The sequence below is a fragment of the Gopherus flavomarginatus genome, chromosome 15 (genome assembly GCF_025201925.1).
Source record: "Gopherus flavomarginatus isolate rGopFla2 chromosome 15, rGopFla2.mat.asm, whole genome shotgun sequence".
Taxonomy (NCBI): Eukaryota; Metazoa; Chordata; order Testudines; family Testudinidae; genus Gopherus; species Gopherus flavomarginatus.
Window position 1 is genome coordinate 13,770,529 of NC_066631.1, and position 13,412 is coordinate 13,783,940.

At 41.2% G+C, this 13,412-nt stretch overlaps 1 protein-coding gene across 1 annotated transcript in view; it reads right to left on the reverse strand.

Annotated features, from left to right (window-relative positions):
• The window catches only part of LOC127034953 (solute carrier family 2, facilitated glucose transporter member 11-like), a 29,231-nt gene extending 17,733 nt beyond the window's left edge, over positions 1 to 11,498 (reverse strand). The window contains exons 1-5 of the mRNA XM_050924374.1: positions 11,379 to 11,498; positions 5,723 to 5,841; positions 4,580 to 4,595; positions 3,204 to 3,302; positions 430 to 590 (exon numbers count right to left, since the gene is read on the reverse strand). Of these exons, the coding sequence (XP_050780331.1) occupies positions 430 to 590; positions 3,204 to 3,302; positions 4,580 to 4,595; positions 5,723 to 5,841; positions 11,379 to 11,498 (515 nt within the window). The remainder of the gene's footprint in view (positions 1 to 429; positions 591 to 3,203; positions 3,303 to 4,579; positions 4,596 to 5,722; positions 5,842 to 11,378) is intronic.
• Positions 11,499 to 13,412: the final 1,914 nt, after the last annotated feature.

Genomic DNA, 13,412 nt, shown 5'->3' on the forward strand with positions numbered 1-13,412 from the left:
AAGTTGAATTCAGGCTGGTCCAAGTGTGGAAATTGATTGTAACAGTTCCCGGAAAACCTGTGTTTGAATGAATATGCATGGCTTCTGTTTCTGGGTTTGTGGATCTTGGAAATTCTGTACTGGAGACATTTGTGATCTTGATGTGAGGAAATTGTGCCACATGTTACTTCCCCACAAGGCACTAGTCAATGGAATGCTGGTAAGTGCATCTTCAGAAGGGACCACACTTCATTATCAGCATACTATTTAAATGCATTGAATGAAAGCCTGGTTACCACTTACACTAGGTGGCTATGAAAGCAAATTAAAGCAATTTAATACAAGTATATGTGGTCAGACTATGGAACAAGAATAGATGACTGTATGTGCTTTGCTAGTACATTTTTCCCCGCATGCTTTGATTATCAAGATATTAAAAGAAATACTTACTTTCTGTATCTTGTCGTAAGAAAGCCACAGGATAGGCTCCCTAGCACTCCTCCTATACCATAAACAGACACAATGAAGGACCACAACAACTTGATGGTCTCATGATGGAGGGGATAGCCATATCGCTCTATCCAGGTTTCATTGATAAAGGTCTTAATGTGCTGAAAGAGAAGATTAGATTTTTAATTAATAGTAAATATGGACTTTCCTCATACTATTCTGTTACTGTGCTTCAACTTTGATCCATTGTTGTAGTCTTGGACATCTTTTAAAAAGTAACCTTCACTGTCAAAACAAATTAGCTAAAGTTATTTGTATACTTTGCCAAATTTTCAACTAAACTTTTTGTAAGTTTAGATGTTCAAGACACTTTCAAAGTTAGAAAATGCACCTGGAGTTTATTTTCTTTATAATCCTGTCAAGGCTTTTTATGAAGCCATCTCTGAAAGATAGAAATTTCAGGAAGCCTTGGGAAACTCTGATGTAATAGACTGGCTTAGTGTGGTTTATCATATCTCCTCCTAATTGGCTAGATCCAGCAACCAGAACAGTCTATTACAATGGAAGGACCTTCCCTTTAGTTCAAGTATCAGAGCTATGTGCTTTTAGTAATGAAGGTCCAGGGTTTAGTCTTTGGTTTCTTTATATATTTGGCCATTGTTTGTTGCTGAATGGGACTTGAACTGTTGTAGACCTTGCTCTCAGGATGAGTTAGCTGTATTGCCAATCCCAACTATTGAAAAATCATGAGTCAGCTCCCCCCAAATCATAAGATTGGTTTAAAAACCATGAGATTTGGAATATAATTTAGGGCAGGAGGGCTAAACACTTCTTTTTAAATGGAAGCTGAAATTTTAATGTAATCACATGATTTCTGGAGCTATGGTTTTAAGATCAAATCTCATGAGACTTGTGATAATATCATGAGATACGGCAACACTGATAGCATGACGGATGTTCTTGGTCAGGTTTAATAGCAGGGAGCCAGGAGCCAAGCCAGAGTTAGAGCTAGAGTTGGGAGCCAGGAGAAGGAGGGCAGAGACAGGACTGGGAGGGAGCCAAGCAGATAGAAGAGAGATTGCAGCTGTGGGGAAGTGGATAGAGCAGCTGCCACAGCCCAGTGCTACCGCTGGGTTGAAGAGCTGTCCTGGCAACAGCACTCAGCCAGTCAGGCTGATCTGGCCAGTTAGGGGATTTAGCTGAGGTTAGCTAGCTGATCCCAGGCCCACCTGGAGGCCATCATTCCTGACACTGAGCTAGTGTAGTGCACGAAACATACTGCTCTAGGCATGTGATCATATTTCATGCTACAAGCTGGCTCCAGGGACTGTAACTGCCTACTTGTGTATGCAGTGGAGTTATACTGTCTCAAAGCTTTAGCTGAAGTGGTGTTCATTTCCCACTGATGACTGCAGTGTCTGTACACAGCCATGGTTGGTTAAACTCACAGATGAAGGGTGGAATGCCAATAGATATTTTTCACCAGCAGAAACTCTTTTCTCTAATGCAGGAGATTACTTTAGTCTTCTGACATTTCTGGGATACTAGCCTCGTTTACGGCAGATTTTTTCCCTCCTTCATACAGCTCACTCAAGTGCAATTAACAGAGAAGAAAAATTGAAACTCTTAAAAATCTTTTTTCACCTTTTAAAAAAGATGTTTTGAAAAACCAGTTACATATTCAAAAGTTTAGTCTCCTCATCCTTTAATGCAAATTTTGGTGAGTGAATGAAAACTATATAGCGTGCCCAACTTGCTGTTCAGTTGGAAGACATGCTAGTTAAAATGTTACTTCTAGTGACAGAGTAGAAATCCGATCTGTAAAAAAAGCTAACTTTTCTCTACATAAGATGCTTGCACCACTGGTTTCGATCAGGAATCCTTCTCACATTACTCTGGAATCAGTAATGAGCCTGTTGCAGCACCTTTTTAGCTGTGAAATGTTAAGAGGGTGTTTCTGTTAGCACGTTAGGAAAAAGTCCCCTCAGCAGGCTCAAGGGAAGGCTTTTACTCTAGACACTTCATAATTCTAAGGAAAAAGTCTTTATTCTCTGAGACTTGATGAAGCTGACCACCTTATCTCTTTGTAAATTCACAACACAGATGTCGGTTTGTGGTCTTGAGCTATGAGGAAGTGTACGTTTTTCAGAGCTACACCAAAGAAACACCTTTCATTTTAGTGATAATTGAGCCTCCTGCTGCTCTCTTGATGACCTCCTAAATGAATATGGTTACTGAGTTTTGTTTCCAAAACAATTTTTTAAACCTCCTTTAAAAGATGGTTTAAGTTTTTTACCTTTAAGCAGAGACTGCAAAATTGTGCTTTGGTGTAGTGGCTTTACAAGCCCATTTGATTGTACTTGTTTCGTAAGGGAGAACTTAAACCCAAGTCTTTAGAGATGAAAGACTTGCACACAAATTGATTGTACCAGGTAGTCCCCTGAAGCTTAGCGTATAATCACATAAATACCTCCCAACGTTTTGGCAAATCAGTTCTGAAATGTAGGAAAGTCATTTTGGGTGTCGCTCATTTTAGATTGCAAGAAAGAATATTCCTTATGCTATTGGGCTAACAATCTTTCTTTCCCCTTAAAGTACTGTCCTGTTGGGTTTAAGGTGCTCTACCCACAGATATTTACTTTTCATTATGGATCAAAATGGATATTTGAAGAAACGGCAATGGAGTTTGTTGAAATGCTCAGCAAGTTTTGAGAGTATCATTAGCCCAGACCCCTCCACCATGTGAACTCTCCCTCTGGGGAGTCTCTGCTTACCAGGGAAGGGTAGTTGATCACAGAAATATGGAACCCAAATGGGAAACTTCCACCAATTCCCAGCACAAAGATCATTTGAAACAATCCCCGATACTGAATCTGAAAAGAAAAGGCAATGCTCCATCAGCTTGTCATAAACCTACATTCCCTTGTGGTCTTGCATCCTTGTCTGTCTTACTCACCTCTTCACTCTGAAAGTATGTATTATTCACTACAGATACTTTCAGATATAAACATTCTTCCTAAAGCCCATAGTCCCATGCCAAAAGCAGAAAAATTGGCCACAGGACCAGATTAAGGCTAAATCTTACCCAGTGCAAGGAAAATTATTGTATGTTACAAAATTATCTACATATCTTTGCTTAGAAGTAAGGTAGCAGACATTAAATCAAATGTTGTCTGTGGCATGGCTGTCGCTATGTGGATCTGACTGCCACTGTGACAAGCTGACAGGAAAAGGATTTCAGTCCAGGTAGGATGGAGTACTGGTACCTTGAATCTGTGGTTTGTTTATGAACAGTAAATCATAAGTGTTGTACCCTAAAGGCCTCTCCAGATCAAACTCCCTTGAAAGTAAAACAAGACTTTCTCTCTTCCAGGCATAACATAAAGATATACCCTTCAGCTGTATTGCAAACACAGAATTTAAAAACAACCAAACCTTCCCTGCTCCGGCAAAAGCAGCAAAGAATCCTGTGGCACCTTATAGACTAACAGACGTTTTGGAGCATGAGCTTTCGTGGGTGAATACCCACTTCCTCAGATGCATGTAGTGGAAATTTCAAGGGGCAGGTATATATATGCTAGCAAGCAAGCTAGAGATAACGAGGTCAGTTCAATCAGGGAGGATGAGGCCCTGTTCTAGCAGTTGTTCTAGCAGCTGCTCCATCCACCCACGTGTCTGATCCAGTCCAAATTTTAAATATGAGAATAGAAAGAAAGATACTTTCTCCTCTCATCATTAGTAGAGAGAACAAGAGGAAACATCTGTGTGCCATTACCAGAGCCAAATTCTTCTGTTCCTCTGAGCTCTACTGGCTCTAAAGCCCTTTGAGATGTGCAGATGAAAAGTAAGGTGTTATCACCATTATCAAAGGCAACAGGTATCATCATTATTTTGTTCTTTTCTAGTCCTCTGTACTCTCCTGTTTTTACGCTTGGAAATGGGCTCTACTTTGCTAGCCATTAGGGTCTAGTCTCTTCCTCCCTCTAAAGGGAACTACCTGGTAGTACACACCTTTTCTCTACACATTTTCATTTTGTTCCCCTTCTACTGCTGTTTAACTCAAAACATTTTGGAATGTAGTTAGTAAGACATGCTATATAAAATGAGTCTTGTACTGTATTGCAAAGCATAGCCAGGCTTTTAACATTACAGGTTTATCTACAAATCTGTTCCATAAGAATAATTATGTAACAGCATTTTCCGTGGGGGACATACGTATATGTCCTGGCACAGAAGTGTTTCAAATGTTGAATCTATAGTTAGCCTAGTATATAGGGCTCTATTTAAACAAAAGCTGTTGATTCAATCTACATTGATCAGGCTGCCGAATTTGGCATGAGCTTCTTAATTATTATTTAGTATGAATATTCAAAGAATATAACCCTAACTGGGAATAATGTTATCTGAAGCATATTGGTTTGTGCTAAAATAATAAGGTCTAAATAGGCCATTTAAGCGGTTACTATTGGTCCAAAAAAAGGATTATTGCAAACAAATTTCACACAGCAAAAAAAGGATAAAAACAACTCATCTGCTTTTCACTCCACTGTGTCATTGCACTTAGGCTGTGTCATGGCACTGCCACCTTATGGATGGTTAGTGGTAGGAGAATAAGGGATCAGGAGAATCACTAGTTCAATTTGTATGGCAGGAGACTTATTTGGATGAGCTTAGTTTGTGACAGTGGAGTAATTGTTTTTCATTATTAAGCAGGGGTTAGAGGTAGGTGACTTCTGTGGCAGATTGCTCTTTCCTGTCAATTGAGCTTCTCACAATATGACAGATAATATTTTCTCTGACCTAACTCATGAAGATAACTGCTCACTGCCTTTATCCAGCAACAGCAACTTTGTCATTCATCTTTTCACCTGCACTCCTAATCACTAACTGATAAATGTAATATTAAAACGTAATAAAATAAAAATAGCTATTTCTGGGGTGCATAGCGGCAAGACTCAACACCTCTTAAGATCAGCCCCCAGACTAACCTCAATGGCAGCTGAGGGCGCTTAGCATTTTACAGGATGGTGGTAAATAATTTACAGAATGAAGATCCTAGAGAGTAAACATGACAAGAAAGACAATGCTTATTTACTATTTCTGAAACGTCCCTCTGAGCTGCATCTGTAGTAATTTTGAAATTACATTCTTTGTGGGTACTCAAAAGATGCTTCTGTAGATGCAATAAATGTTTCAAATATAAGAAGACTGAATATTCCAAATCAAGGAATATGACTAGCTAAGCATTTTAAAGTGCTCTGGTACATCAGATTTCATAATGTAGCCTAATTACCTCATACTAATTGTCTGAGTCCCATTGCTGCATTCTTTTGTCCTTGTTTCTATTGCCTCCTCATGTTCAGGGTAACGACTACAAGATTGTGCCATGTTTATCCTGAAAGGTGAAGTAGTCTAAAATTTAATAAAGATTAAAGTGTGTAATTGGGAACAGACTGCAACTGCACTAATAAAAGACTTTAATATGTACACCTCTACCCCGATATAAGGCTGTCCTTGGGAGCCAAAAAATCTTACCACATTATAGGTGAAACCGTGTTATATCGAACTTGCTTTGATCCGCCAGAGTGCGCAGCCCTGCCCCCCCCAAAGCACTGCTTTACTGCGTTGAATTCGAATTCGTGTTATATTGGGTCACATTATTTCGGGGTAGAGGTGTATAAATGGTGGTTGCTTTCCTCTTTAATCTTTCTCTTCCTTAAGACACAAGAATAATTGTAGAAGTGTGTATTTGTGTGTTCTGATCGATTCCCTCCACAACTCTGCGCCTTTCTTTCCCCCCACCCCCACCATGTCCAACAATCCAGATCCCTGTCAACCAGGCTTCAGGTCAGATTAAGATACTTAGAAATGCTCTGGTGAATGTGGTCATTTTGTCAATAGATGGGGAAATACATCCACACACAACCTGCTAGACCTCTTTGTAAGAGACAAGGTAGGTGAGGTAACCTCAGCCCACAAACTCCTCAGCAGTTCTACAGGAATGAGAAGAAATATGGCCTTTGCTCTATGCCAGAAAAGCTAACAAATCCAGTCTCTGGAGTTTGGGTTCCAAGATTAAGGATCCGTCACAGAGCACACACTGCCACCTGCTCCCTTATGTTTATATTGAAGGAGTTCCATCTGAAGCACCTTTGCTTATCTTAACTCTGGCATTGCATACTGGGGAAAGAGGTGATCCTTCAACTAATCAGATCCTAGAGCATTAGGCACTTCATAGATTAAAAACAATATCTTGAATACCACCTGGAAGTTTACTGGAATCTGATGAGATTAGAGAGCTCTGGTCTAAGTCTAATGTGCTCCCAACATGCAGCTCCACTTAATAAAGAAGCGGTAGTACCCTGTAATAGCTTCAGCTTCTGAATGGTCCCAAGGTGTAGTCCTATCCAAATGCTATCAGACTTAGACCTGAGATTACGATGATCTATGTATTTGTAATATCTATGTTCCACTAGTGTAATGGTCTATAACCAGAAATGAAGCTCCCTGACTTAAGAAAGCTCCAGCTAATTCAAAACATAGCAGACTACCTCCTCAGAAACACAAGTTATTATTATGAGCCCTTCATGAGTGAGCTGGACTTCAGCGAGTTCATCAGCATGGAGGTGGTGGAAGCAGCTGTGAGGGAAATGGCCAGCGAGGAGTGCATGCTGGCCCAGAGGAATCAGTGGGCCAAGGTGTTGTATCAATCAGGCAAGGTACTAACAAACTTCAACAGGACTTTATTTTTAAAGTGGAAACTTCTTTACCAAGCTGCTGCTGCACCCTCTGTAATTCTCACTCTGCCTCCTCAACTCCTCCCCCCACCTTCCTGTTTCCTGTCCTTTCAGACTCCCAACAGCCAGTGCTCCTAGTTCTAATAATTTCAAGCAACATCTAAACACCACACGAGGCAGCCTAGTGCTCAGAAGAGGAGGATGGGGACCTGAAGCCGGGGAGCTGTGTCATTGCTGAGGCTCTGGCGTGGCTGTCTGCTGCCATGAAGTGATGTCAGCTCCAGAGCCTGGTCTACCACTGGGGGAGACTGCTGGAGATGGAGAGCACTGTGTGTATAGATGATTGGCTGGCTTGGCCACAACAGAGCTAGGGTCCCCGCTGCTCCAGCTACATGCCCAGCATGGAGTTGTAGACCTCGGCTCCAGCTGTGCTGGGCTCAGCCCTGCTTTGACTCCTCCTGTAGGGTAGGAGGGAGGGAAGGACAGTGAGCCCTGCTCCTGCAGTGCTTCCCTCTGATCCGCACCCCACCCTTCCCCTCACTTTGCCTGGCACAGAGCAGTGAGCTCCAGGCAGAAGGAGCAGCATAACAAGGTGAACCCAGTGCCAAAGGGGCTGCCCACAGTGTGGGGAGGGGAAGGGCAAGGGGTTCTCAAGGGCTTGGTCACTGATGCTTATACTGTGTATAGGTTGGACATGGCAGGGGCTGGGGGGAACACAGAGCAAGTGGTGTATGGACATAAGGGGTGGTGGTATAGATCAGAGGAGAGAGGAGCAGAGATGGAAGGGGTGAGGACAGACAATGTGGTGAGGAGGAGAAAGGAGGCTTACAGTAGTCTGGTCATTCCCTGGTGACGGGTCTCTTTTTTTTAAATACTCCCGCCCACACAAGTTATTAGGAATGCATCAACTAAATATGGTGCTTTCTTCACTGGCTCCCCGTTGAATGCCCAGTCTAGTTCAAACCCTCCTATGGAACTGGTCCTGGCTATGTTAAAGGTAATTTCATCTAGTATGACAATGGGTCGCTACAGCAGCTGTGTTCCACTGGAACAAACAAACTGTTGACTAGTAGCGGGGGATTTGTGCCTGTAGGAGCTAGAACCATCATGAGAACCAAGCAAGACCATTGGACTTGTTACTAGACCAAATAGGAGAGGCTTCTAACCTCATGACATTCATAGATAAACTGAAAACCCACCTCTTCACCCAAGCCATTCCTGACAGGTATTTATCTAACCTCTTCTTAAACCCTCCAATGATGGGGATTCCACAACCTCTCTCTGAAGCCTATTCCAGTACCTAACTATCCTTACAGTTAGATTTTCTTAATATCTAACCTAAATCTCCATTGCTGCAGATTAAGCCTGTTACTTCTGTACCTACCTTTAGTGGATATGGAGAGCAATTGATCCACCACCCTCTTTATAACAGCGCTTAAAATATTTGAAGACTATCGGGCCCTCACTCATTTGTCTTTTTCAAGATGCAAAGTTCCCAGTTTTTTAACCTTTCCTCAGAGGTTAGGCAGTCTAAACCTTTTAGCATTTTTGTTCCTCTCCTGTGGACTACCTCCAGTTTGTTCACATCTTTCTTAAAGTGTGGCACCCAAAACAGGACACATTACTCCAGCTAAGGCTTCATCAGTCCTGAACAGTGTGGGACGGTTATCTCCTATGCCTTGTATACAACGCTCCTGTTAATACACTCCAGAACGATATGAGCCTTTTTCACAACTGTGACATGTTAGCTCATACTCAGTTTCACTACGAACCCCCAGATCCTCTTCTGCAGTACTACCACCTAGCCAGTGATTCCCCATTTTGGTTTTGTACATTTGATTTTTCTTTCCTGGGTGTAGTACTTTGCACTTGTCTTTATTGACTTTCATCGTGTTGATTTCTAGTCCTATCTTTCAATGGCAGGCAGGGAAGAAAGAGAAATTAACATTTTGCCTCTTTGATGGCACCTGGACACAACAGATGCTAATGTAAGTACCTAGGTTGAAATTCTTGCCCTAGTGAAATCAATGGAAGTTTTGGCATTGACTTTAATAAAGCCAGGATTTCATCCCTATATAGCTAGAATAGCTAGTCCATCTTTTCAAAGTGACTTATCTTTGCCATCACAGGAAACAAGAGACTCCAGAATTTTTTTCACTCCTCAGCTGGAGCAGTTTAGGAGCCATTTGGATGGTCAGAGAATAAAGTGATAATTAGTCTACTAATGACATTTGTTTGGAAAAACAAATTATCAAATACAATCATTCTAAGCATGATACGATGAAAAGAGGCAACAGATTTCAGTGGTGATCAAGGGAAACAAGATTATTATTTGTATTATGGTAGCATGTAACAGCCCCTGTCACGGTCCAGGACTTCACCGTGCTATATGCTTTACTAACACAGAACAGTCTAAAGATGTTGAATCTTTCCTATTCTTCTAGTGTTATATCTCTCTTTGGTCTGCTACTACTAAATAGAGCCCCCAGATTAAATGACCAGGTACTCACCAGGTCTGAAACACAGTTAGCCATCTCCTACAAAAGAGCTGATTGCTGTTGATCACGGACTCCTTCCTGTCAAAGGGATGAAGTGTGCTCTGGGCGTCCTTACTTGAATTATGCTGTCATACCAGTAGCGAGCTGGCACCATGTGATTCAAGTTAAATTTTACTTTCAAGGTTTTCAGTTATCTAAAGTCTATTTCAGCTGTTGTACAAAGTTCAGAAGGGTTGGATTAAATATTTGAACCAACAGTTATGTCCAGTCCAATCAAATGCAGTGGTCTTCTTGATGAGGAACTTTTTTTCCTGAATACTCACTGATTGGGGGAGGAGGGAGCAAGTTAGTGTAGACCTAAATTCTAAATAGGATTCTGTTTATCATAACTTATTTTGTCTTCAATATAAATTGAAAATTAGCTCTGAGTTGTTAACTGTTGGAAGTGGAGGATGCCCTGGATGGAATTCAGACACTGAACTTTAGGACTTTTGATATAAAAATGAATAATTCTGTCCCAATAGCTCTGCTGTGAATTGAAGTACCCTATAAATTAGTCATTATGTAAGACAATAGAATTGTGTCACCAGTTTAGCAGTGGGCACAGTCCTAACCAGCTCTGCATCTGGATATCAGGGTCTACGAGCTAAGCAATCAATACCAATTGAATTTTCTTTTTTGGGTTTTTTTGACTAAGATTCATTGTTTAATAATCTTCCTCCAACTTTTGCTGTTTGCCTACCTAATTCTTTTTTTTAGCTCTGTCTCCCTGTGATGGGATGAACAAACCCTGCACTGGTGAGGTGAGGGTTAAGGAGATGCTCTGAACACAGGAAGCCATGCCCTTCGCTCCTGCTGGATGGGGTGGAGGGAAAGTTCAAAAGGGAGCCGCTCAGTTCAGTCTAGGCTGTCCAAAAAGGTGGGCAGTTGGGTGCTGCAGCCTCCTGTGGAGAAGCTGCTGAGGCTCCAAGTAGCCAGGACTGAGCCTCACAGTCAAGCTGCCAGCAGCCTTCTCTAAATCCACAGGCACTAAATACAATTCCTTGTATTTCTCCTTCAATATTCAGAGTGAAAACACTGCATCCAGTGCTGAGCTTCCTGGAATAAACCCAAATACGTTATTGCTTACTTGAAGCTCCAGCTTCTCCTGAAGTGTTTTCTCAATAATTCTTTCTGGCCATTTCATCATGTGACTCAGTAACTCGATGGGTCACTAATTACTATGTTCTTGCACATCTCCTTTAGGCTTGAAGATTGGGACCAATGAGCTCTTCCTCCACTCATTGGGCATTTCCTATTCACTATATTTACAGTTTGTCAGTTCCCTGAAGATCAAACTGGTGTTGACTTGGTTAGTCATTCTAGCTATGAGTACAGGCTATTACTTAGCATCCATAGTTCTACATGATGCTTATCTTCATATGCTGATTGCTCCACAGTACCTCTTGTTCAGTTTCTCCCTTCAACCCTATATTACAGTACTATGCTATCTTTCCCCGTCTTTCTTCAACCCCCAGAGTTTTTACAAAACTCATTGCAGTTGTAGGAGTTCACCTTTGGAAGCAGGCAATCACAGTTATTCACTAGATAGTCTGGGGCAGTTCTCACTTAGAAACAGGAGCAGCAGTATTCCTAACTTTAAATCTTTTCCTGATGCTGGGTCTGATTGTGAACCTTGGCAAGTTTTCTGGACTCTACAGAGAAACTGATTTACCTTGGAATTAACTTCCACACAGACCTCGCAAACAGCAAAGCTCTTCAAAATGGGAGTTCCAAGCTTCACAGTCGTATTCCCTTCACCATAATTCAATACAATTCCTTGGCTTTCTTGCATCCTGCCTCTAGGTGGTCCTCTGGCTCCACTTCTGGCTTCAGCTCCTATATTGTTTCTTCTGTGAGTTGGAGCCAAGCAGGAACAAAACTAGGTGGTTCCAGGACTCAGATATATTAGATAATCTTTCTGCGTAACCTTTCTCTGGATTGTTCTAAGAACAAACATAAGCCTCTCTGGTTGTGGCTCAGGAGAAATGGTCCAGCTCTGAGTTAAGGTTTCACATAAATGCTATAGAGCTAAGACCTATAAAAAGGGTCTTATTTGTGTTTAGAAGAATTCTTTTAGGCAAGCCATGGTTGGTCTGGAATGGCAATTTTTTCATAATGAAGTATTAATAATTGTTTCTTAACTGATAAAGATGAATCAGACTCCAGGTCTGTCTTCTTATGAAGATGTTCTATGAATGCATTTCCTTTTATTGTATCGTCTCTGCTATGCTGTCATTGCCTACCTGCCTGCATATGCCCCTTTTTTTCTCCAAGGGGATTTCTTAGCATGATGTGGGAATCTTCATGAAATAATGCTGACAGATTCAGCAGTCATTCCTGTGAGCATGTATTCGTAGTATTGCTGAATGATGGTGAGCATGATGCGACATTGTACCTCTAGTTCAGTTTCTATTGAGTGGCATCTTTCCTTATACAGAAATGACAGGGTAGCTTTGCCACATGGGCTCTTTTTGTGACTTCTGTATGAAACAAACTTACTACTTTTTAACATTGGGGTAATCACAAGTGATTTTATATTTGCTTGGTATGATTGTATTTTGCTCCATGATGTTTTGAAATTCACTTTTTGTTCATTTTATTTTCAGCACAACAAACCAATCTGTTATGGAAACTTCCTCTGTGAATTATAAAAGAACCCAACAAAGCTCTTTCCGTATCTTCATAATCATCAGAACTTTGTCCTCCAGTTCTGTGTCAATGAATGTATTTTGGTTTGCACTGCTTTATGAAGAGAGTAACTCACTTCTGCAGACCATGTGGTCTTGTTGTATGATTGACATGGATATCCTTGTGCTTGAACAACTCTTGTGTTTAAATTACCTCCTCATTCATTGAAAACAAATCTGATCTCACCCTTTTATTCTGTTTGTGCCTCAGTATGCATTTTTAATTAGATACCCATAAGTTTTACTACTTTAATACTTTAATTTAACATTAATTTGGGAAACATCATTTTCACTATTCCTGCTAATAACCACTGTTATTTGCAAAGTCAGTTCCATTTCTTGTGGTTATCTTGTTTTAACCTGGTTCTCAGTAAGGTTGCAAAGTTTCTCACAGCATGAAAAAGTCACCAATAGCATTATTTTCCTGTCTGACTTTTTTCTGTGTCTGCAACTCTACCCATAGCGATGGCTCTTGTCCCCCACAGGGCTGTTCCTGACTCCCTGCTCCAGGCATTGTGACCTTACTCACAATACTGCTCAGGTTTAGCCCACCTGAATCTCTATTGTGTTAAGTGGTAAAATTCACATAGAATCATAACAGGGTTGGAAGGAACCTCAGGAGGTCATCTAGTCCAACCCCCTGACAGATTTTTGCCCCAGATGCCTAAATGGGTCCTCTCATGGATTGAACTCTCAAGGCTGGGTTTAGCAGGCCAATGCTCAAACCACTGAGCTATCACATGACTTACCCTTACTGTGTAGGTCTATAGCAGGGGTAGGCAACCTTTGGCACGCGTGCCAAAGGCGGCACGTGAGCTGATTTTCAGGGGCACTCAGGCTGCCTGGGTCCTGGCCACCAGTCCGGGGGGCTCTGCATTTTAATTTAATTTTAAATGAAGATTCATAAACACTTTAAAAACATTATTTACTTTACATATAACAATAGTTTAGTTATATATTATAGACTTATAAAATGTGACCTTCTAAAAGTGTTACAATGTATTACTGCCACGCGAAAC